Source organism: Vespula vulgaris, chromosome 14, assembly GCF_905475345.1.
Source record: "Vespula vulgaris chromosome 14, iyVesVulg1.1, whole genome shotgun sequence".
In the NCBI taxonomy this organism is placed as follows: Eukaryota; Metazoa; Arthropoda; class Insecta; order Hymenoptera; family Vespidae; genus Vespula; species Vespula vulgaris.
In genome coordinates, this window is record NC_066599.1 from 4910275 (window position 1) to 4933747 (window position 23473).

At 34.1% G+C, this 23473-nt stretch overlaps 6 protein-coding genes across 17 annotated transcripts; 3 read left to right on the forward strand and 3 right to left on the reverse strand.

Annotated features, from left to right (window-relative positions):
* The first annotated feature begins 89 nt into the window (after positions 1–89).
* On the forward strand, positions 90–1449 carry LOC127069022 (ataxin-3-like). Of its 3 annotated transcripts, none has more exons than XM_051005616.1 (4): positions 90–519; positions 611–775; positions 965–1104; positions 1226–1365. In XM_051005616.1, exons 1-4 carry the CDS (start codon positions 496–498, stop codon positions 1227–1229), a joined length of 333 nt encoding a protein of 110 aa, XP_050861573.1. In that variant the 5' UTR covers positions 90–495; the 3' UTR covers positions 1230–1365. The 3 variants fall into 3 exon arrangements, with proteins under 3 accessions (XP_050861573.1, XP_050861574.1, XP_050861575.1); XM_051005617.1 differs by having other exon boundaries at positions 91–519; positions 965–1108; positions 1226–1364; XM_051005618.1 differs by having other exon boundaries at positions 92–519; positions 965–1108; positions 1303–1449.
* On the forward strand, positions 1307–2181 carry LOC127069200 (ataxin-3-like). The gene is made up of 2 exons (XM_051005975.1): positions 1307–1457; positions 1526–2181. Exons 1-2 carry the CDS (start codon positions 1307–1309, stop codon positions 2179–2181), a joined length of 807 nt encoding a protein of 268 aa, XP_050861932.1.
* Positions 2182–2878: 697 nt separating this feature from the next.
* Positions 2879–10103, forward strand: LOC127069010 (cold shock domain-containing protein E1). 5 transcript variants are annotated; one of them, XM_051005582.1, is made up of 12 exons: positions 2879–3009; positions 3917–4713; positions 4808–5215; positions 5301–5480; positions 5584–5774; positions 5866–6076; positions 6276–6505; positions 6587–6848; positions 6930–7187; positions 7278–7483; positions 7585–8169; positions 8253–10103. In XM_051005582.1, the coding sequence occupies exons 3-12, from the start codon at positions 4832–4834 to the stop codon at positions 8422–8424; spliced, it is 2679 nt and encodes an 892-aa protein (XP_050861539.1). In that variant the 5' UTR covers positions 2879–3009; positions 3917–4713; positions 4808–4831; the 3' UTR covers positions 8425–10103. The 5 variants fall into 5 exon arrangements, with proteins under 5 accessions (XP_050861539.1, XP_050861538.1, XP_050861540.1 ...); XM_051005581.1 differs by having other exon boundaries at positions 3917–5215; XM_051005583.1 differs by having other exon boundaries at positions 2880–3009; positions 3917–5215; positions 8256–10103.
* A 170-nt stretch (positions 10104–10273) lies between these two features.
* Positions 10274–13294, reverse strand: LOC127069020 (protein crumbs-like). Of its 4 annotated transcripts, XM_051005613.1 has the most exons (5): positions 12979–13294; positions 12818–12848; positions 10956–11093; positions 10583–10714; positions 10274–10506 (listed from the first exon to the last, which is right to left on the reverse strand). In XM_051005613.1, exons 1-5 carry the CDS (start codon positions 13072–13074, stop codon positions 10442–10444), a joined length of 462 nt encoding a protein of 153 aa, XP_050861570.1. In that variant the 5' UTR covers positions 13075–13294; the 3' UTR covers positions 10274–10441. The 4 variants fall into 4 exon arrangements, with proteins under 4 accessions (XP_050861570.1, XP_050861571.1, XP_050861569.1 ...); XM_051005614.1 differs by lacking the exons at positions 12818–12848; positions 12979–13294 and adding an exon at positions 12085–12690; XM_051005612.1 differs by lacking the exons at positions 12818–12848; positions 12979–13294 and adding an exon at positions 11205–12021.
* Positions 13295–13431: 137 nt separating this feature from the next.
* Positions 13432–16001, reverse strand: LOC127069015 (suppressor APC domain-containing protein 2). 3 transcript variants are annotated; one of them, XM_051005603.1, is made up of 5 exons: positions 14697–16001; positions 14353–14499; positions 14028–14234; positions 13797–13939; positions 13432–13722 (listed from the first exon to the last, which is right to left on the reverse strand). In XM_051005603.1, exons 1-5 carry the CDS (start codon positions 15543–15545, stop codon positions 13716–13718), a joined length of 1353 nt encoding a protein of 450 aa, XP_050861560.1. In that variant the 5' UTR covers positions 15546–16001; the 3' UTR covers positions 13432–13715. The 3 variants fall into 3 exon arrangements, with proteins under 3 accessions (XP_050861560.1, XP_050861559.1, XP_050861558.1); XM_051005602.1 differs by having other exon boundaries at positions 13792–13939; positions 14028–14240; positions 14697–15993; XM_051005601.1 differs by having other exon boundaries at positions 14028–14240; positions 14697–15990.
* Positions 16002–16152: 151 nt separating this feature from the next.
* On the reverse strand, positions 16153–19844 carry LOC127069012 (tryptophan 5-hydroxylase 1). Its single transcript, XM_051005592.1, has 12 exons — positions 19557–19844; positions 19340–19444; positions 19028–19244; positions 18828–18931; positions 18624–18691; positions 18475–18525; positions 17895–17993; positions 17770–17816; positions 17543–17678; positions 17076–17202; positions 16749–16978; positions 16153–16656 (listed from the first exon to the last, which is right to left on the reverse strand). Exons 1-12 carry the CDS (start codon positions 19653–19655, stop codon positions 16353–16355), a joined length of 1587 nt encoding a protein of 528 aa, XP_050861549.1. The 5' UTR covers positions 19656–19844; the 3' UTR covers positions 16153–16352.
* Between the last annotated feature and the right edge of the window lie 3629 nt (positions 19845–23473).

A 23473-nucleotide genomic window follows, 5' to 3' on the forward strand; every position in this document is an offset into this window, starting at 1 on the left:
CGTTTTGAATTTAGCGGGTCAAATTGCGTATAACGGAGACAGAATCGTACTCCTCTCCCTGTTGCGTAATCTCCCTATTTCCATAATAGGATGTTTAGTTCCATTTTTCATTATTCGATAGTGTTAATAACGAAAATCAGACGCAATTGATCTGATAATACTCCTATTATAGATATTACGTTACATCGTAAATAATATTAATTCTATGCGTACGAAAGCTCTATTTTCGATAAAATGAACACACATGTATCTACATCATTATAGCGTGGAAATAGCAACACACTAACAGACCGTATTGACAATGAGGGCGTAACCGATCATAGATCTATGTAACTGATACAACTCCTTTATATGAGTTTGGCCTCCCTGATATTTTTATGAATGACGTTTAACCGAGGAGGTTGGTAAAATCACCTTCTTGTGTAGGATATATCTTGGTGTAATACGCATATATGCTTGTCTCTACAGTTATCTTCGACAAAAAAATATTGTGACATGGAGAGTATATTTCATGAAAAGGTAAAGTTTGACATGAGCGTTGAAAATTGAAGAAAGGTTACTACATTTGCGATGTATTTGATTGCGATCAAAAAAAGATTATTTGTTGCAGCAAGAAGGATATTTGTGCGCGCAACATTGTTTGAACGCTCTTCTACAAGGTCCTTATTTTAATGCAGTAGATCTTGCTAATTTTGGTCATCAAATGGACGAAGCAGAACGTATTAGAATGGCCGAGTCAGGTGTCGATAGCGAAGATTATAAACTTTTCTTAGAGGTAGATAATTCCAAAATTAATATTTTTACAAATTGTATATATCCACTTTACAGTATGATTCGAATGTCGTGCACTGTAAAATTAACATACTGTCTAAAGATTTTTCATCATTAAATATTTCTTTTATATTCTTACTTTCAACATTGCAATAAATTTAAAAACGTATTTTATGTCGTATCTAATATTTAGCAACCGTCAGAAAATATGGATGACAGTGGATATTTTTCCGTTCAAGTCATTAGCAGTGCTTTAAAAGGGGTTTGGGGTTTGGAGCTGGTTCCATACAACAGCACAGAACCTGCCGCATTGATGGCACAAAATGATCCTTCGTAGGTTATTATTAATTCTTTACTTGACACTATTAGCATTTGTTTTGATTAGTTATTGCCTAACGTCAAAATAATATTGCAATACTAACCTATTGATTCGCATCTTTTTGTAAACATATAGATAGCAAAGTAAATTTACAAGACATGGATGTCTTTCGGATACGTTACATAGTTATAGATAGTAAATGTAACTTGCAGGCAAATGAAAGCTTATATCTGCAATTACAAAGGGCATTGGTTTACTATACGAAAGATTGGAACTCAATGGTTCAATTTGAATTCGATGCTTAGCGGGCCACAGCTTATATCAGACACATATCTAGCAATGTATTTGGCTCAATTATTACAAGAAGGTAAATAATCTGTGAAAAATACATATTGCAAATAATATATAAGATAATAATAGATGTCTTGTTTGCAGGTTATTCAATTTTCATTGTTATTGGTACACTTCCGCAATGTCCTGCAGACGAAATATTAATGAAGAATCCAATAAAACCTGCACCAAGAACAAAGGAATGCGTTAAAGAACAGAAGCCTACGACAGCAGGATATCGTTTAGGTACCAAAGAAGAAGATGAAGTTATGAAAGCGGTTCGTGCTCTAGAAGAAATTAAAGTTCCTTGGTCTTACACTACTAATGTACCTTCAAAATTTGTAAATTCATCCTCGGACCATAGGAAAAATAATTTAACTGAAGAAGGGATATCATCCGATAAAAAACCTCGTGAACGAATAATTCCAATAACAATAGAAGGGAAAGATGATCAAGATGATGAAAATGAAGAATTGCAAAGAGCATTACGGTTAAGTTTACAAGATAATGAAGATAATATAGATAAGAATCTAAATTTGAGATTGGAGTCTCATATCGATAATAAGGTACCGCCATCGACGGAAGTTGTTGATGATGCAGATCAAGATGATGAATTAAGGAAAGCTCTACAATTAAGTCTTGAATGTGTAACAGCTCCACCAACACCAGATTTAGAAGATTTGCGTTGGCGTCGGTTAAATCATTTTGGTATATATTCTAAAGCATCAAATAATGAAGCATCTCCAAAGTTAAATTCTTAACAATAAATATATAATACTATGATGATATGGCTATTAAAAAAATTTATCTTGTAAATTACAAACTAAATCATTAGTGAAAAAGAGAGTGTCATTTTATGTACTAACAATTAAAAATCTAATGAATATATGATGTATATCACGCGCGTGCGCGGATTTTAAATACAGCACATATGTAAATACGATGTATATGCATATATATATATATATATATATATATATATATATATATATGTATGTATATATGTATGTATGTATGTATATATATATACACGTATCACACAGATTTTTTTAATAATTATGTTTCTTATATTTTTCTTTCAATTTTATTATACTCTGACTGTTCATAAAATAAAAATGTTCGGACAATGTAATTCTCTGTTGTTATTTAAAATCGAGATATACCAAATATCAAATGATAGCAATTTATCAAATTGTTGATATTTGAAAAAAATTTTGAGGTTGGTAGGTATACCAACTTTTCTAATCTACTGTGTATCTGTTATTATTTTGTCCAATTTTTTCTGCTAATGTCAATATTATGAAAAGTAATAAAAATAATATTCCGGATGTTACGATTACTTTTCTTTTTCAAATGTTAATTACAAGAAGAAGTATGTTGACGAATATTCTTTGATTTTTCGAGAAATAATATAAAATCTTTTTTCATAGTCCACGTACATTAAAGCGAGAAACCGTTTCCGTTTACGATAGGAAGCAACCAGTAGGCTGTGGACGGAGATTTTGCCGCAGTTGCTCCTGTTTTGTGTGTGAATGCTGAATGTTGACATTCAACATGGCGGCATGTCGTCAGTGCTGTGCTGTGTCGTGGTGAGTTTTATAAAATTTCCTACCATCGTACAATTACGAGCTTTGCTACGAATTAATCTAAAAAGATGAAAAATTGATATTTCCGATCATGATGTTGATGTTCTTTAAGACGAATATACAACGGCGGTGTTACATTAATGCGATAAATCGAAGGACCTTATAAAAAATTAGAATCTTGTAACTAGCAAGCATATACGATATCTCAATGATCTGTTTTTCGAAGTAAATTAATAGGACAGATCTTTCAATTCTGAAACGATTTTTAACATCATAAATAATTATATCGAGCACATTATAATTTCTTAATTTCCTTTACACATTGATCAAATCGCGAATGATGTACATATTCTATTTCAAACTTACCAACTTATCCAAAGTGTTTTAAAGTTATTAATAAAGTTTTCATATATCAGCTCGATGAAGAGCAATTTCCAAGTTATGATGTTTACTCCGAATATAATAAGAAATAAAACACATGTTTGATTTTTAAATTAGAGTTTCAATAATGTAGGAAAGAAACATAACACGGTTACAGGTTTTGATGATAGAAATCTCAGTGTAATGTCATTTCTTCATTTAGTTAATAGGTAATATATATTGGTTATGTATTTGTTACTACAAGAGAAACATAAAACCTATTGTGGAACAATAATAAAATAGAAACTTGTAATAATGATTACATTAAAAATTTAAGACAGCAACCGATTATATTTATGCCAGAAACAATTATTTCTTTTTGAATCTTTTAATACAAATGTTGATTTGCCCATAATATTATTTGAATTTAAGATATGATTATGATCGCTAAATAAATGATACAACTATCGTAACAAAGCTTGTAGCATTTAAAGTATGTTAAAGTAGTCTTTGAGGTATGATTGACCAGGTTTTTTATTTTTTCTTTCAGCTTGTGTAATTGTTAGTTTAGGACATTTTTGAAACCAAGGCTCACTGTAAATTTCACATTTAAAAGTTGAAGAAAAAACGCTAATATAGAAGTATTGGAAAACACAATCACACTCAGCACGCATTGAAGACATCTGAGGATTTTCAAATCAACAATTATTGTTTAAATCTCCTATGTTTTTGATTTACTCCTTTTATAAAGGATGACTGATGTTTAAGAAGAACACGGTTATTCTAGTGCACGCTAAATTGAGTAACTATCGAAGAGTTGTTAGTATATTAAAGCATACACACATGTGGAAAGTATCAGCAGTATATGATGTGCTAAGAATTTTGTACTTATACTAATTCGTAATCTATATTTACTGCATTGTTTATTTGTATATTGTGTACACAACAAAACTTGTGAGAAAGAGTTAGGTGAGCCATATAGTGACTGTAATAGTGATCGCGGCTGAGATTGTGTTGCTCTGCTTGGTTAATAGAAAATTCATATCCACATTTGAGGTGCCTCTAGAATACGGAGCTGCCTTGAAATTGTTCGAATAGCAATACACAACAGGTGTAACAAAATATTGTGGAACTGTCTCTCTTGCAAACTTATCAAGGAAGACAGAAGATCACGGAGGAGTTTGCGATTCTACAGCATTAAACAGCCTCTCTTCCTCTTCATTAAGTTCTTATAACATTATAATAGTGAACAAAGATATAAAGTACCAAGAACCGTTCTGTGATATCTATATCTTATCTGATATCTGTTAACATTTAAATGATTGAAAAGACTAAAAATTTGTAAATGTAAGTATATATATTATGGTGGAGCAGAAGTGAACATAAAAGGGATTAAATACTTGTTTCAAGGAAAAAGAAAAATTATACGTAAACATTATAGATAAAACTGTGCAAATTTAAAACAATGTCCAACAATCCTCAGTGGAAAACGTTCCAGCCGCCAATCATGAACTCTGACCCGGCAATACTTGACTACAAGTCTATGGCTCTACCGAGTCCCAAAGTTATAACAGGATCTCAACAACACACAAGTAACAATTACCGAAATGGTACTAACTACACTGGTGACCATTATTTGGGCTCTCTTTCTGGATGTGGTAAAAATGCTACCACTACTACTACTACTACTACTACCACTTATGGAGCCACGAGATTTTCTTTTGGGACATTAACAAATATGGAAGGAAATGTAGGTTACACCGGCGAACCTGCAACCAATAACACTACGTATCAAGATCAGTCTGCGAATCAGGGAACCCGTGAAACTGGTATAATAGAAAAATTATTAGTAAGTTTATTATAATTTGCATCGTTTACTCAACTCCATGGTTTCTACCGTTGAATTTCCTTCTACATTGTAATATTTGTTTTAGCACTCGTATGGATTTATACAATGTTGCGAAAGACAGGCAAGATTATTCTTTCATTTTAGCCAGTTTAGCGGAAATATAGAACATTTAAAAATTGGAGATCCAGTAGAATTTGAAATGACTTATGATCGAAGAACAGGCAAACCTATTGCTAGTACTGTTAGTAAAATCGCTCCCGAAGTGGTAAGTGGAAGTGATAGTCATATTTTTCTTTATACGTTCAATGGAGCTTAAAGTAAAATTAATATCGTTCCTTTTTGAGTGACAATTCAATGTATTTTTATAGGTATTAAGCGAAGAACGAGTTACTGGTAATGTGACAACAGAATTACAAGCTAGTGGTGATTCACAAGGTCGAATTAGTTACGAAAATCGAGGGGAGTGTTTCTTTTTGCCATATACCAAAGATGATGTAGAAGGGAACGTCACTTTGCGTGCTGGTGATAAAGTATCATTTCAAATTGCTACTAATCAACGGTATATACATATATATTTATTTGTAATATTTTCAAAAGTTTCTGTCCGTATTTATCAACTTAGTAAGATAATTTGGTACACTTAATTACAGAGGAAATTTGGGTGCGTGTCATGTAAGATTGGAAAATCCAGCACATCCAGTACGTTATCGCGGTGTTGTATGTACAATGAAAGAAAACTTTGGCTTTATCGAACGTGCTGACGTAGTTAAGGAAATTTTCTTCCACTTCAGTGAAGCGAAGTCCATGAAAGAAGAATTGAAATTAGGAGACGATGTTGAATTTATAATACAAACGCGAAATGTAAGACACCTGTTGCACTATTTCGCTTTATGCAGACACGTTGAATTATCTAACGTTCAAACTTAAAATACCATTCTTATTTTCGAAAGCAAGGAAGAATATTTTATGTATAAATGTTAGATAATTAATCGATCATAATATGTAAAGATAAATATTATTATATTTTTAACATGGCTAAGTAATTATTTCTCTTATACAGGGGAAAGAGGTAGCATGTAACATTACTAAATTACCACCAGGTTCTATTGTATTTGAAGAGGTTAGCAATGAAGTAATAAAAGGACAGGTTTTAAAACCATTAGAAAGAGGTAATGCGGCACGTCATCATAATGATCCATTACCTGGACGAATTCGATATAGAGATACGGATCATTGCGAAGTTGAAGTTCCATTTGGTGATAAAGATCAAAAAGGAGATTTTACGCTCAGGTAGAGTTATATCTTGTAATTTTACTGGAACAACGTTCGCCTATGACGTTTAAGAAATTTAATGAAACTTTTTTACAACAGGCATGGAGATTGGGTCCAGTTTCGTATTGCCACAGATACTAGAGATCAATTAAAAAGAGCTACCGAAATATCGCTGTTACCAGAATCATTTACTGTATCTGGCGAAAGACGAGAACAAGGTATTATCGCGGCTCTTAAAGATGGATTCGGCTTTATACGTTGCGTAGACCGAGACGCTAGACTCTTCTTTCATTTCAATGAAGTTCTTGATGTTGATAGAGAAATTAGCGTCGGCGATGAAGTTGAGTTTACTGTTGTACAAGTAAGTTACATATTATATATGCGTAATTTAAAAGGTAATTATAAGATGATTACCTGTATGTCGTTACTCAACTTAATTTAGGTTCCTACATTTTGTTTCGAGGATCCTTCATCGTCGTTTTCATACACCAGACCTAGTGCAATCAGATTGAAACATTTACCAACCGGTACTGTTCAATTTGAAACAATCATAGAAAAGGACTTGATGGGTAACGTGGTAGAAGATACAAATGGTGTTCAACGAGGTTTAATCGGGTATACGAAAGATAATCAACAAAACGTAATAATGTTCTTTGCAAAGGATTGCGATCCTAAAAATATTCCAAGAGTGGGTGATAAGGTAAGACTTTGTCTTATCTAACTAGATATTATGTAGAATCATTACGCTTGGATTTCGCCTAACTAAACGTTTGCTGATTAAACGTTATAGGTTCACTTTAGTATTTGTCAAGTTAAACGAAACAAAGAATTAGTCGCTGTTGATATATCACTGGTGAATGCTGCCGGTGAGAAAATACAAAATGGAAACAAAAAAGCGAGCGGTCAAGTTTATCAAGGTTTTATAGCTGCGCTAAAAGATGGATTTGGCTTTATCGAGACGGTCAATCACGATAAGGAGATATTTTTTCATTTCAGGTAAAACAACGGGATATAAATAACGATCCTATGTGTATATTAATTAAGCATAAAGTCATGTTAAAAATTGTTCATTAATTTGAATGACTGTTTTGTTGTAGTAACTTCGAAGGTGATACTGGTAATTTAGAGTTAGGAGCTGACATAGAGTGTACAGTAAGTTCTAACAACAGTAGAGGTTCGGGTGGATGTATCGCCGCCGATCATGTCAAGCTTGTACCTCGTGGAAGTATTCCCAGGCCTACAGCAGTCAGTGATTCACTCGATGGAGTTGTCACGCGACCCTTACGCAGTGCAAATCCTGAACAGAGTGAATACGCTGGTTTGATCAAGATAAATCCAACCAATGAGGAAGAAGAAATGCAAGAATACGAATTTGGTATAATGGGACTTGTCAACAAGCGTGAGTTATTGCAGATAGGTGATCCTGTGCAATTGCAAGTTGATTCTGCGGGTCATGCTTGTAACATAGTAGCTATTAGAAAAAAAAGAAGAGCAACCGTTGACGCGGTGAAAGGTCCCTTTGGTTTTCTCGCTTACGAAGTCGACGAAGGTAAAAAGCTCTTCTTCCATATGAGCGAAGTTCGAGATCACGCTACATTGCAGCCAGGGGACCAAGTGGAATTTGTTTTGGTGACGAATCAGCGTACTGGTAAATCCTCAGCCTGCAACGTAACTCGTCTAAGGTAATACATTCCTTTCTCATGACATGTAATGATCTTCTTCTATTTCCTTATGTTCCTTGATCTGCCATTTTAATAATTCCCAGCAGTGACGCGGTTCAGCAACGACCCGAGCGTTTAATCAGCCGATTACGTACTATTTCTTTGGAAGATACAGGTCCGAAATTAACCGTAGTCCGACAACCCAGAGGACCGGATGGTACACGAGGTTTCAGCCAAGAAAGATTACAACATACCCCTGGTGCCATCGAGGAATAATGTCATAAAGAGCGTAATTATTGCGCTCATCCAAAATTGTAATCTACCATAACTTGTTTTTAATTCACACAAACAAACAGACAAACAAACAACAAACAAACAAACACGTACACACACGTACACGCATACTTCGATACAAAGATTATTACTATAAGCATGATCTTACAAACATTTGCCAAATCGAGACTAATGTGACAACAATAATTAATAACAATAATAATCAGTGAAATGAGTGGTGATCTTTTCGACAGATGGAAAGCGTATGAAAAATAATAAAACAACGAGCCATATTAACGTGTTAAAGAGGAGTAACCATGAATGACGATATAATTATATGCCCGATCTTTAATTAGCGTAAGGAATCTATTTGAAACATGTTTACGTTTTTCATTCGATTCATTTTTTACGCTTCGCATTTCCGTAAAACGTCCTATATCCTAAAACGTACCCATTAAGTTTGACGGTAAACTTATTTTAATAACGCCGCGCGTTTATCGACAAACAAATCACATAACAAAACTTTTTATTACGATATCTCTAATAGCGGTTATTAAATATACCCTCTGTGATCTGTGCAGTCGTGTTTAAATATATCATGAAAAAAATTCAATAATATTGAAACATTACACATTGGGCTACCAAAAATTTGCTTGTTTCTGATGTTCTTAGACAATGTCCTGTCTGTCTTTATAAAAATATACTTACATGTTGATATAATCTTTATTTATATTATTTTCTTTAGACTGTTTTATCTACCCATAACACTTGTCGCGAATAATAATAATCGTCAATGGGACAGTCTGAGCTAAAACTAATTGAAAAAGACGCGTCGATAACGACTGACCAACCAATAAGAAACAATCGACACGGATCGACCACGGATCATAAGATTAACGAGGGAAAAAAAAATCAGTCATTTTATGAATCATTTATCGAAACCTTCATCAATATGATTGATATCATCGTAAGGAAGGGGAGAGAGGAAGAGAGAGAGAGAGAGAGAGAGAGAGAGAGACAGACGATCTTTCGTTTTGAAAATTATTGTATCACATTCTTTCTCTTTTAAACAAATGCCTAGTAATTTGTAAAAAAAGGCAAGATACACTTGGTCAACTCTGTTTGATCTAGATAATATATTATATTATTATACATATACATGTGTGTGTATATATAATATATATATAATGTGTGTGTCGTGTAGGCGCGCGCGTATACACACATGTGCACATATGTGTATAATATATATATACACACACACATACATATATTTCGTTAAGTTCCTGAGGCAGTTTCGTGTTGTAAAATTAAATTAGTATTGTGGAATTCAATGAGAACATTTAACAACATTATTTGTGCAAAAGAACTTCACTTGTACATTTGTCCTTTCTTTTTTGTTTTCATTTTTTTTATTTTTATTTTTTTTTTTTTTTCGATATTCGAAAACAGTAAACGAGGTATACGTGGCAATATAATAGCAATAGATGATGAAAATAAAACGTAATAACGTAAAAGAGTAAAAAAAAGAAAAAAGAAAGAAAGAAAGAAAAAAGAAAAGGATATTAGGGACAAGCAGGAAATGACGCAAGCACTTGTCCTACGAAATTCATAGATTGAACACATCGTGTGTGCATACATATTGTAAAATTATTGATGAATAAATGATAAAAGTATCAAGTCTATTCTTCTCTTACTATAGATATATCTCAGTAAACACTTATAAATTTGCTGAAGGATCAAACGTTCGAGGAAAAGAAATTCGCGCGAGAGAAATTTGTTTATTTGCTATTTGTAATCGATTGAATTGTATTCTCTCTCTCTAAGAAAAAGTAAAGAAATATAATCAAATGAGTACAATATTGTTATCGCATGTTTATTATGTATGTACAAAGATGTGTATTCGAAAATATGTATATATGTGCTAACTTTTTGTACTTAACGTAAAAAGATTTCAGATTCGTAAATTTCAACGTAAGGGAACGGTGGGGGTGTGTGGGTACGGAAAGCAAGATTTTCGATGTCAGATAACAACACACTCGTAGGGAAACGGTCCACGGTAACGTAGATTGTTGGATGCTGGACAAGCTGTAAAAAACTTGATTAGACATTCTTGATTAATCGTGCATCGATCGATCAGTTTTTTACTTTGGCGTATACTAACATTTTTCACAGCGTGTACCATAATATCCTGTACCCTCGCATCGACATTTGAATCCTGGATTGGGTGAAATTTGCGAACAAGATCCACCATGCAAACAGGGATTAGATCTATAGCATATATCATTGAGTCTGCCTATAGAGAACATGAGAAAACGATTAGCACAAGATTTATTTTAAACCGAATCCAAAACAATGTTTCTAATATTTTTACACGATCGTTGATATCAATTGAAAACACGTCGGATTATTTCATTATATTATGAAGAAGTCATTATAATTTTATTTCTCATTTAAAGATCAAATCGGAACATATTTTTACCCTTAATATTTAATTAAAACGAACGATTAACGGGTAATCGATCGATGGTCATTACCTCTCAATGCTAATTTACAGTCTTCGTTAGTATCGTATCTATACTCGGCCTTACAACCGTAACCGCAGCTACATTGGGCATTATAAATCCGACATCCGTATCGCATCTGATCCAGTTCGCATGCTTCTGACAATGAACCTGTTACACGAAAGATCAGATTTAAGTACTTGATATAATATACGTAATGCGTCTATTACGTGTTCGGTTAACATATTTTCTTCCTTTTTTCTTCGTTTCATTTTTATTTACATTTTTTCACTTGGTGCGATTTTTTTAAAGCTTCGTACAGATAAACCATATACATACGTATATAATATGTATGTCTAAGGAAGGAAAACCGTTTGTTGTTTGTGCTGCCGGATACGGCCACTGCACTTCCCACTTGTCTAAATTGATAATGGCCTTTCGCAGATAAAAGATATGCGCGCGTGGGTAAGATAGTTCCTCTTCTCTCTTTTTTTTTTTTTTCATCTTCCAGCATCTTTTCTATCGACCGTCATAATAACGATTAAAGAAAAGGAGTTCGAATTTTCTTATCACTCGACTTTGAAACTATGTAATATCTTTTAAAATCAATAATTAACATTTCGTGCGATATCAATATCATTTCGAAGTTTAAGTTTTTTTACATCGAGGAAATGTTTCTTTCTATGAGAATAGAAACGGACGAGTAGTTATCGGAGAAACATAGTTATCGGAAGATTACGTTCAAAGTAAATCGAGACCTCGACGAAAGATGATTATAGTTTATTTTCGTAGATTAGACTCGCGAGAAATATATATTCTTTATATGCGCGTAGTAGATATTATATAGCTTTTCGAAACGTGTCTCTATCTTCTCCGAGTATAAATAGCTATTAATCTCAAAACTATATCTTTGAGGAAAAGGAAAGAGAACAACGTTCTCAAGTTTAACGACCCCTTTCCCTCCCTTTTTCACGATTCCCTTCATTCATGGTTCGAAGGCCCTATAATCGATCCTCGATCATCAAAAACGCATTCACTAAAATCAATATTCTCTATTCTATGAAATGATTACATTTCGATTAAAGATTATTACAATGAAGTTTCGTATCGACGAAAACAAACAAAAAAAAAAGAAAAAAATCGATTCGTTTATCTATCATACCTATTGTTAGAAATAGAAAGATCGTTGTTAAGATCGGTCCGAGTATCATGTTGATATTTCCCGAAAAAATAAGGTCCGTTCGTTAGATCTTCGATTGACAATAGCGCCTGATATTAGGCAACCCTTTCTACACACGTTACACAGGTAAGCTTAACCGTTTCGCAGCGAATGTACCGGGACTAGAAGGAGGAAGCGTACTCCTCGTCAAGTCCTTACTCACTACGAGACGGTTGCTTACTGAGTAAGAAAAGAACGAAGCCAACCGAGAAACGTTTCCGACTCTCTAACTCGACTGCTGTTAGTGGTTACTCTCCGACCGTTAAAGAATGAGAAAGAGAGAGAGAAGTTGGTGGGAGTCGTGTGTGGGGTAGCAAACGAGGGAGGCCGATGACTGGCTTATTAACATACACTCGAATATCTCTTACATTCCTTGATATGCTTCTTGGTACATCGACTCCGTTGCAGTTTTATCTTATTCACTTTATCATCTCCTTTTTGCTCCACGATGCATCGGTTATGTATGTGTATATAAATGTTTATATATACACGTGTGTGATGTGTGTATATATATATATATATATCTTTCTCTTTTTCTCTTATTCTTCGCTCGACGAGCAGAAATAACGAAAATCTTATACTCTTTTCTTTTTCTTACAAACAGAACAAAGAATAGACTCATATCGACACATAATACGAAATGTATTTCAAAAGGTGTGTATGTTAATGTACTTACGTAGGAGCGCTATCTCTCTCTCTCTTTCTCTCTCTGAAAAATAAAAATAAAAGATCACTTGTTTAACGGTTTTCCTTTTCTTTCAAATCAATGGATTCTTCGAGGTTTCTATAAATATTTCGTTAAGACCGTTATGTTCTCAGCGCATCTGTTCGACATACCATCTCCCTACGAAGAAAGAAAGGAGTTTTTACATGTAGAACCGATTGCGTGTTACTGCGTGTTAGATCAAGGATGAAAGATCGTCTTCTTTCCATACGGAAGCTGACCTTCAATCTTTGTGCTTAGAGTATTAGTTAGATTGAGTATTCAAAATATTAAAGTTGTTCGTATTTATCGAGCTGAGCTTTGAGTTGACCCTTCTTGTCGTCCGATCAAGGATGTTATCTTCTTTCGGGATTAGATGATAACACTTGACACCAGCGATTATTGTGCAACAGGAAATCGATCTAATATATGTCAAGGAAGTGTTGCGTTCCTAGTATATTTTATACATTCGCAATCCTTGTAAATCTTCACTGTTTTAACCATTAACCGATCACCGTTATTCGCAAGTCATATTTTTTCAATATTTGCAATAATTTATTATCGGAATAAATTAGTGTGAAACAATGTTTAACGTTTTGGGCGAATTTATTAAAACAAAAAAATTTTTAATATATTTTGGATCTATAGATTCACAATTAAGCTATACTTTAGTTTAGTATTACAGATTGGTTTGGCGTTTCTTTTTGTTTTCATTTTTGTATTTTTTCTTTGTTTTTTTTTTACATTGGTTGTGCAAGATGAATTCGATATAAAGTGGACTGATACTGCATTCAAAATATATAATTTGGTTTTAAATTTAATAATAATTTATTTAAGTATATCACTTTACTTTGAGAATCGATCAGATCAATTATATTCTGAAAAACAATATTTGCGAATTATTAATGGTATTATTTATGATATATTATAAAGTGAATATCTAGTACCTTACATGAATGTTTGGTCGTGTTGTTCGTGGATCATAGTTGCTCTACGAGATTGAACCATTCCTGCTTGTCTATTGTATAATTCCCGTACTAAATTATCTTTTTCTTGTTCAAGCAGTGATATTCTCTGGCTCTTCTTATTAACTTCCTATTTTAATAAAATAAAATAAAATAAAATAAAATAAAAAAATTATTTTCTGTACCTAGACAAAATATGATTTATACATTCAATTTACCTCTGTTAATTTATGATTTTGTTGTTTAAGTCTTGACAATACATCTTGTTGAAGTTGTGCTGATGTTGGTGCGGTCAAGAAAGCTAAGTTCATATGTAGTGGTAATCCACCACGTTCCCAGCTACTTATTAATGCTGCAAGATGTCGATTAACTTCCAAAACTCTTGCACGTTGTAACTCCAAACGTTCCTGCTGTGCTTCCGTCCACTGCTCCTACAAAAAAATGTTATTGCTTGTTATATTATATAAAATTATATATATATATATATTATATGAAATTATATTTTAATGTATTATAAAATGGCATAGTAATGAATAATTATACCACGTGCGAGCCCATACGTCCTAAGTGTTTAATTTTTTCTTGAGTTGCTGAAATTTGTTTTAAATACCATTCTCTAGCTTTGTCAACTGCTGCTAGACCTTGTAACAGAATATCCTTTTCTTGTTCTATTTGTTTCATTCTTTTCATCTAAAATAATAGATATGTTATCCATATGGATGTTTCAATTTGAATAAAGAGAACAGGTTTCCCAACTACGGAGTACAGCAAGCAGATGTTTTTAATGAGGTATGTGAAGATACATCTGTCTAAAAACTATATTAAATATTGTGCATAACCAAAACCAACCACCCATCATTGGGAATCCTAGAAGAGAATATCTTTACCATATTGTAGTCAATACCATTCTGCAACGTATGTCGTCTTGGTTCTCTACGTCGATTCAATGGTTTTTTGGGCTGTAACCCTAATTGGTTATTTTGTAAATCCACTGCTTTACCATCTCCTAAAGCCCTTGTCGATCTTAAAAACGTACTTCTAGCATCGGATCGATAATTCGACATGGGCAATTGACGTTTGTCCAGACATTTATCGTCGTTCATCATCAAACCCATTTGCCAATTTTGCAGCACCGTTCGAATTTCTGATTTATCAATATTTCTGTCTGCGCTAAGTGCTCTACCTTCTAATGCAGCACCTGTTCGTGGAGGTTTTGGAGGACCGTATGCTTTATTATGCTTAGCCTCTACTCCATTTCTTCCATCTATAAGTTCTAGTTGAGTATTGATATCTTTACGATTGGCAAGTAATTGTGGCATGCTCAAAGTACGTTGCTGAGATATAGCATTATTTGGTCTTATGGTGGCAGTGTTAGGAGATGTCCAATGTCCTTTGCTTTGATTATCCGTAATAAGAATCGGAGCAGATGGCGGTCTGTTTGGATGTCCGTCATGCTTTTTGAAATCACTTTCAGTTTGAATCTGTAATAAACAGATTTTCAAGCCTGCACAGAATCTTTCAAAGGACAAGAAACCGTTGGGCGGAGTGACTTTTTTAAGACTATCCAAAACTCCTTTAGGAAGGCCCTGAGTACCATCGTCCTGCCATCGACCTTCTATGTCGGAAAATTTAACGAAACCAGTGTTCTGGTCATCCATTATATCAAAGAGCGTACGCATTGCGCTAACAAAATGTTTTGGAAGGCCATCGGCGTTTGGAGTTTGTATCTGCGCCATTTCTCCGTGTTAAACATACGATATATAAATAGGAATACCTTTCTAAGAGGGCAACATATTTAATTATAATTCACTAGATCAAACTCGCTAGACATTTTTGCCGTAGAAAAGTAAAATATAATTTCGCGAAAATGACATTTGTGTATGGTAAATGATCGAGGGGTTACTTCATAATCGTTGACCCTTATCGAATGTTCTTTTTATTTTATCCTTATAGGTATTATTTCAGACATTCGGAGATATTCGAGCACTCGATACAGCCAAGTGTACGTAACGTTCAAGGTACGTTGAGCGTAAAAATTCAATGACTTCTTTTCCTTGGATTAACCTCTATGTTATGTCAATTATGCTTACAGCCATATTGTCGATACAGATGGAGGGAAATTCTAACTCATGCGCAATCGTAAGTGATGTCGATTGGTCAAATGCAAGGCGCCAAATTGAACACATTCACGACATGTTAGACGCTTTTATGTTGATAACGATGATATTAACGCGCCTTTTTTATCGGTTTATTGCATAGATACATAATGAAAAGTAACGTGAAAATAATAAAATAACGTGATTATGTAAGATTGCACAAAGGATGGGAATTTTGCTGCTGATCGTCTTTACCCTTTAACCTTTTATTTATACTTGAAATCAACATAAAAGAGATTTTTTCAAAAGCCGAAGAGAGAGGAATAACATTCTATATTCATGCGTAAGGACGAAGAAATTGATAAACTTTACAGACAATAAACATCACATAGAACACCTAGCCCGTCATAATTTGATTATATCGCAATAAATGTATCGCGTGTAACTTTATTTCGAAGAATTGGTTTGACGTTCCTCGACGTTAGGACTCTTATCGGTGTCTTCGCTGTCAGAGGATGAAGTATCTCGAGTGAGTTCTATCCCTTGAGTCAAAAGATTCGTTATACTCTCAACGTCCACAGTATCGTCCTGTTCATGAATTTTCCTTAAAGCATTCGAGACTATGCACAGATCGCCACGAAGCTCGCTGACGACAGCCGTTATTTTTTGTGCATCGGTAAGAACTTCTACCGATTGCGTGTAAGGATTATAACGCAAACCGAACGGACGTTGAATTTCATTGGCGAATGCCCTGCGTAACAAACGTTTCGAAAATATTATCGACTTGAATATTACGAAGGAATAAATATCTCAGAGAGGAGAGGGAGCAGAATTAATCTTTACCGCATTTTCTCCTTTGCCTCCTCGATGCTATCCGTATAGTAATACGCATTTTGAAAAGCCGTTATAATGCATTCCTGTTTGCACGTGATTTCGGGTTCGAATCTAAATGTTTTTTCCGGTGTAGTTACTGCGTGTCTTAATTCAGCTACGGAAGATAATAATCCTGCTCCGTAAACTCGCAAGGTACCGTCTTGTTTGCAGAGACCGAATTCGACCGTGAAGAAGTAGAGCTAAATAGGATACGTGAAAAGCGTACCAAGTTTTATTTATTATTTTGTAAAATGATATGGTGCTTTTTGTTGTTGTTTCGTTTCTCTATCGACTCACGGTTGCAAGCTTATCGATGTCGTCATCCGTCGCACCCAAGGATGCCAGACCAAGTTCTTGAGAAAATTGTGCAAAGCTTTTGTTTGCCAAGAGCGGCATATGTCCTAGTAATTCATGACAGCAATCTCTGCGAACGAAGTTCTTCTATTATCTTTACATCTTACGTAAAGTTTAAATAAGTCTCTTTTTTTTGTGAATAACAATTATCGCGATGACTATACTTTGAGGAGAGAAAAAAAAAAACAGAATATTTCATACATAACGATCTTTTGTAAGATTACGACGACACACCAGTTACATGATTCCTCGTAGAGCAAACAGCTGTTACGTTTAAAAGTTCTATTATTACGTTTAATTAGATGTTTATTAGTTTCTCAACGATCAAATATTATCATATATTTAAATATATGTGAAATGAAAAAGTGAGTCGAGACTTTTCATGCAAAAAACAAAGATATTCGACGTACGGTTCGGGAGTATAAAATGGATCCGAAGAATGACGGATGTATTGAGTGCAATGAAAAATACGGAAAGCCAATCCTGCGAGAAAATCTCTTGGTGAAAGATATCCGGCAACTGGTCGAAGCTGGAATCCGGTTGTTCCTGTCAACGAAAATACCGAAAGAACAAATACTTTTTCGTATCTTCTTTATGAATTTTCATCGATGATAAATCGCGAAGTATTCGTACTCACGTTTTAAGAAAATGTTCACGTCCTCCAATTGCGGTATGTTATCTTCACTGTAAAATGAAAAATGTGAAAAGGAAAAGAAAAAGCAGATATTATAACAAAGAAACAGTCTTATCAAGGAAACATACCTATAGCCGCAATATTTCACAAGTTTTGGCCAATTTTCAAGATACTCCATGCACGCGTGTTTCTGATAAAGCTGATGTAATTCACGAAACACTGTACCCCTGTAAGATAATTCAATTAGGTAATAGAAAGGTATGACAGAAAGTCGAGTCGTAACGATACTTCTTCCAAGTTAGTTCTTCGAATTTGTCGAAGCGCTTCTCGTATATCGCTGAGTAAATGAAATCAGGGCAATTAAGGGTATATTCAATACGAGCCACGCTAGCTTTCCTTTACGAATAGAGAAGACGAAGCGATAGGGGGATGGTAAGATTAAGGAGGGACAAGTAAACTCGCGCTCGCGCGCGTGCACGAGTGTGCATGTGCGTGTGTGTGAAAAAGGAACACTTTTCAAGCAATCAAAAGCGCGATAGGGAAGGCGAAGAAGAGAAGTTTACTTTACTTTTCTTCTTCAATTGCCTTCGTGCGAGAGAAAGCACGTTTCTAACTTTTACCTAACGAGAGAACAATGATACAATCCTTCTTTATTTTTCTTTTTTTTTTCTTCTTTTCCTATATTCTGTTAGTTTTAAATTCACTTACCACGTCCTGATCTCCTCTGGAGTATACTGAATTCTAGGAATTGCTTGACCGCTGCAATGCATTCGCAATGAAAAAAGAAGAAAAGAGGAAAGAATAACGTCGAGAACGATAAACGTCAAATTACGTAATGCTTTTTAAATTTAACTTACTGCTTGTAATTATTTGCGATATCCGCGAATTCTTGTCTGCGTTTACGATATACCGGATCTTTGAAACCCTGCAATACGAAAAAGCAAAAGAAAAAGAAAATGAGAAAAAATTCTTAAGACTCTTGCAATAGGAAAAAGCAGAAACACAAAAAAAAAGATATAAGAAAAGATTCGTTCTTCTCAAGGAAAAAATTGTTAACGTACAGGATGATCGGCGTCTAAATCAGATCCGTACATCAACACTTTTTGAGCCTGGTCGAGATCGGATATTTTTCGCGGGAACCAGGGCATGTCGACTTCGCTGAAATCTTCGAGGGACGTAACATTCGTACAATTATTATAAGACAAAAGTATGATGAAAATAGATAAAATAATAGATATAATAATCGTGAAGAGATATGTACCAAAACTCGGGGCAGTTGACAAGCAGGGTGCTTGTTGAGGAATGCTCCCCGTTTGTTCGTACTGATCCAAATTAATGGCCGAAACTTCTCGGCTCAACATTCTCATTAACTGTTCCATCCTCTTGGAATCGCATTCGACGTCAACGAGTATCTCGTACTCGGAGCCACGGCGAAGCGATTTTCTCGATTCGATGTGTACGACGTTTACGCCTAAATCCTATTGAAAAGTTCGTTTTTGAGAAAGTTCAAGTTTAATCGTTTCAAAGCTCTTTCCCTCCCTCTCTCACGGACAAAGGGCATTCATGATCTTACTTGAAAAACTTGAAGAGCTCGTGCCAATCCACCGACTTGATTTTTCAACGAAAAGACCACGGAATTTTTATTCTCGTTACTTCTTTCCCTCTCGAGCATGGGAATCTGAACGAATGAACGGGCATATCTTTTTATTATTTGAGCGTATAACCGATAAACGGTTATATCGTGGTAATGATATTCATTGACTATTAAAACGGATTAAGGGGTAACTCACGTCATGATTTTTGTGTATAGGACTGCCTTCCTTGATGGTCCATCCCTCGGTCCTCCTATACAACCACATTCCAAGCAATCCCTTTCCCGATCCACTCATTACTAATAACTTTGATCGCACTCGTTACTTTTATTTTCGAGAAGCGATATTAATAAATGGTTTCTTTCAAGATTTAAGAACAATATGTTTCTTTTTCTATTACAACAAACTGACTTTTCCGAGAGAATAAATTCTGCCAACGTAAGACCGATTGCTCGGACATCGGAAGCAACAATGTTACGGTACCATTGTCTTCTGGTCCTCTTAAGTTCTCTTCCCCTCTCCGAAACTCAGATTCTCTCTCTCTCTCTCTCTCTTTTTCTATCTACTCAAAGACGATCTCCTTCCGCGATTGGTGCACGTACGAATAGCTGTCAGTGGCTCGAACCGTTTTCATTGGTGGGATAAGATGTTTCATGGGGTTGCAACGCGTCCCTTCCTTTCATCTACCTATCCCCCTCCACCCCTGTTACCATCGTGAATGTAATCGTGTCGATCGTTGGTTCTCTTGTGAGTGACGTCATTGGAGCCAAAGATGTGGGTGGCATAAAGAAAGAAACAAGAGAGATCGAATCGTGAGAGTTTTCGAATCGTTCTAATTCTCTCTCCCTTTCTCTCTCTCTCGATTCATTAAAATATATTATACCATTTTTAATACAATAAACTATATCATTTTTTCTTTTTTTATTTATTTTCAATGACCATTCATTCGAATTCGATTTTTTTTGCCATGTTGAATAAGTGATCTGGAAAGAGAGATTATAAGGAAAATTGAAAATTTTACTTTACGGAAAATGAAGGAAAGGAAAATAGCTTTCTCGAACGATTCTCTCCCTTTTTTCCTTTCTTTCTTTCGAACAAAGACACTGTTTAATAAAAGCCCGAATGAGCTTCTTTGCTTCTTGGCAAAGTAGATACAGCACATTACCAGTGGTCATTACTTACCGCTATCACCGACCAACCTCTAAGCTTTATCCTTGCTAAATTATACCGGCTGTTTCTAGGGTGTATAATTTAGCACAGCATCAGGGCCAAGCGTAGCGGTTACTTACATGAGTCGCTCACTTGTCAAATCGATTAAATCCATAAAAAAAGTAGAGATATGTGATGAAATAATATAAATTGCTTTTTAAAATTCCTTTTACAATATAAATTCAAATAAACATTCTGAAATGTATAAATGCAGATGTAACTTTCATTTAACGACATATAAAATAAATAAGAAAGAATAGTTTAGAATAATTGTTATTAATATTACAAGTTTTCTGCGACTAAGGGAGTTAATCGATTTGGCAAGTGAAAAAAAGTAATAACGTCCAATTTAGTCTTCAAATGTTTTTTTTTATTTCACAGAAACTTCATTATCATATATTTTTTATTAAAGATTTTTCGAATAACAATTGTTCTATTACTATTACAATTATTATTATTATTATTAGTTTGATTGATCAGCAACATAAATGATATCTTCTTCGTCAGTTGTATTTGAGATCCCGTTATATCAATTTGTTCTTAAGTTTTTATAATAATCACGTTTAATAGAAGGAATGAATTTCAACAAATCCATCATATCTTTCCTGTTTTTTCTTGTCACAGTTTTACCTGTAGGATATAGCTATACTTGGTCTACATCTTTTAGATTTAGTGATTTTTCTGCTACAGATTTTCTTATATTAATGACATTAAATTGTGAATCTTCCTTAAAGTCATATTTGATTTGTATAATCTGGAGTTTAGATCTTTCTAATTTTATTTAGCGCGTTTTAAACTAGTTTACTGGTACCTCTGAATTTGTTACTGTTCTGTTAATGATGGAATTTTCTAGAGGTTCTGTTGAAAAAAAAATCCTTACGAGTCATTTGAACTATATTATATGGCGTTTTCTTTTTATTGGTTTTTATTATATTGTACCAATCATCCGGTGAAAAAATATTTTGAATTTTTTCGCATGTGATTTGATAATGAGAAAATCTGTATTATTAGGCAAATAACTATGATCATCTACCAAAAATTTCATTTCAATTGACTCAGTTCTTATTTCTATACTTTGAAACAATTTCAATAAACTTAAAACAGTTTTGATATTTCCATTTTGTCCGATACACGAATTTGAATACGTTATCATTTTTTCAAAATTTTTAGCATAAGTCTTTATATACTTTATTAGGAATGATGAAATTTCTTGAGACCCACGAGATCCTTTAGTTTCTGGCCAAATGTTAAGTGTATGTTTAAGTGGAAACATTACTTAATTTCTGATAAGACAGTATTAGATAATTTACCGTTATCATTAAGGCCTTGCTGTTGCGTTTGAATTGCATTATTGAAACGATTCACATTAGAGTACGGAGTTAATTAAATTGGCTTCTGAAGTAAATTACTTTTTATTCGATGGATTAAAAAATGTTGTCATTTAATGATATTAAGTAACGGAGATTAAAGAAATTTATTATGAATATAAAAAGTGAGGATTTCGTCAAATGCTTTGACATGTAAATTTTAGAAAATTCAAAAAGTGGAGTTAATCGATTTGGCTTGTGAATGTTACACTCGTTTGGTTCAATATGTTACATCAATAGAGGGGAATGAAAATGCTTTTTTTTTCTTTATAAAAAATGCTGACAATAATTTGTAATTTTGAAATCACACGCTTGTATACAGGATGTCTCGAGGTTTATCGACTAAAATGCGGAGATATATTTTACAGGTGGAAATAAGGAAAAAAATTGTTTGAAGTTCGGTTAGAAACGCTTTATTACAAAGTTATAAACAAATGAAATTGGAATAAGTAACAGCGTATTTTCCTTCGCAGAACACGAAGGTCGAATGTGTTTATCTTATCCGTGCATTGTTATCATGTTTACTATCTTGAAACGATTCACTGTGATTTTTTACCTTTTACCTTAATATCTGTTAAATCAAGAAAATTTGTTAAAAATGTCAACAGTATTTTTAAATGAGGAATACGCTGATATTCATCTCATGTACGAATTCTATAATAGAAACGACCAAGCTTACGAAGCAACTGTACGAGATTTTCCGGAAGAACAGTACTATATCGCTCTGTATTTATCAGTACCTATTTTCAAATACGCAATTCGGGTTCATTTCGACTTAAGAGCGAATATTATGATGTTCGTTCAGCCTTGGGACAGCAATGACTCAGAAAAAATTTTAAACTTTTTTCATAATATTCCTACACAAAATATTCGACGTGCTTCTTCTCAACTACAGATATCACGAATCATGATTTGGAAAACATTGTGAGACGTTGAAAGATTTGCTTATCATTACTCAGCTGTTCAAGAATTACTTTCAACGGATTAACGAGTTGAATTTCGTAATTGGTATATGAATACAGTAGAAAGGGACTATTTTTTTTCATTAAGGATATCACGAACAGACGAAGCGATTTTTACAAGACGGGGCATATTCCATTCTCATAATAATCATGGATAGGTCCATAATAATCCATATTCCATGGACGAAGAAACTTTCAACACGAATTTCGGTGTAATGTTTGGATGGGTACGTTCGCTCATTGGTCCATTCTTCCTGTTTGAGAGATCGCATAGATTGCTTTTTTAAAGATTCCTATCAAACGGTTTACCAATTTTGATAGAAAATATACCACTGTAGTTTCGCCAAGACAGTTGGATATAGTTAGACAGTTGTCCATCCCACTATGTTAGACTAGTTAGAAATTGGTCGGCTAAAAATTATGGTCACAGGTGGATTGATCGAAGGAGACCAGTTTTATGGGCTCCGAGATCATCAGATTTAACACCTCTTTATTTTTACCTATGGGGAGCTTTAAAAGATAAGATTTATCGTACAGAAGTGACTTCGAAAAGAATTAATACAACGAATTAATAATT

Coding starts and splice junctions, on each gene's coding strand:
- LOC127069022 (XM_051005616.1), top strand. CDS start 496: ATGGAGAGTATATTTCATGAAAAG. Junction 520..610: donor AGAGTATATTTCATGAAAAG/GTAAAGTTTGAC, acceptor TATTTGTTGCAG/CAAGAAGGATATTTGTGCGC. Junction 776..964: donor ATTATAAACTTTTCTTAGAG/GTAGATAATTCC, acceptor TCTAATATTTAG/CAACCGTCAGAAAATATGGA.
- LOC127069200 (XM_051005975.1), top strand. CDS start 1,307: ATGAAAGCTTATATCTGCAATTACAAAGGGCATTGGTTTACTATACGA. Junction 1,458..1,525: donor GGCTCAATTATTACAAGAAG/GTAAATAATCTG, acceptor TCTTGTTTGCAG/GTTATTCAATTTTCATTGTT.
- LOC127069010 (XM_051005581.1), top strand. CDS start 4,832: ATGTCCAACAATCCTCAGTGGAAAACGTTCCAGCCGCCAATCATGAAC. Junction 5,216..5,300: donor GTATAATAGAAAAATTATTA/GTAAGTTTATTA, acceptor TATTTGTTTTAG/CACTCGTATGGATTTATACA. Junction 6,077..6,275: donor TTATAATACAAACGCGAAAT/GTAAGACACCTG, acceptor TCTCTTATACAG/GGGAAAGAGGTAGCATGTAA.
- LOC127069020 (XM_051005612.1), bottom strand. CDS start 11,436: ATGCTGGAAGATGAAAAAAAAAAAAAAGAGAGAAGAGGAACTATCTTA. Junction 10,715..10,955: donor CTGTAAATTAGCATTGAGAG/GTAATGACCATC, acceptor TGTTCTCTATAG/GCAGACTCAATGATATATGC. Junction 10,507..10,582: donor TGGTACACGCTGTGAAAAAT/GTTAGTATACGC, acceptor AGTTTTTTACAG/CTTGTCCAGCATCCAACAAT.
- LOC127069015 (XM_051005601.1), bottom strand. CDS start 15,545: ATGGCGCAGATACAAACTCCAAACGCCGATGGCCTTCCAAAACATTTT. Junction 14,241..14,352: donor GACGTATGGGCTCGCACGTG/GTATAATTATTC, acceptor ATTTTTTTGTAG/GAGCAGTGGACGGAAGCACA. Junction 13,940..14,027: donor AAAATCATAAATTAACAGAG/GTAAATTGAATG, acceptor TTATTAAAATAG/GAAGTTAATAAGAAGAGCCA.
- LOC127069012 (XM_051005592.1), bottom strand. CDS start 19,655: ATGAGTGGATCGGGAAAGGGATTGCTTGGAATGTGGTTGTATAGGAGG. Junction 17,679..17,769: donor CGTGAACATTTTCTTAAAAC/GTGAGTACGAAT, acceptor TTTCGTTGACAG/GAACAACCGGATTCCAGCTT. Junction 16,979..17,075: donor ACATCGATAAGCTTGCAACC/GTGAGTCGATAG, acceptor TATCCTATTTAG/CTCTACTTCTTCACGGTCGA.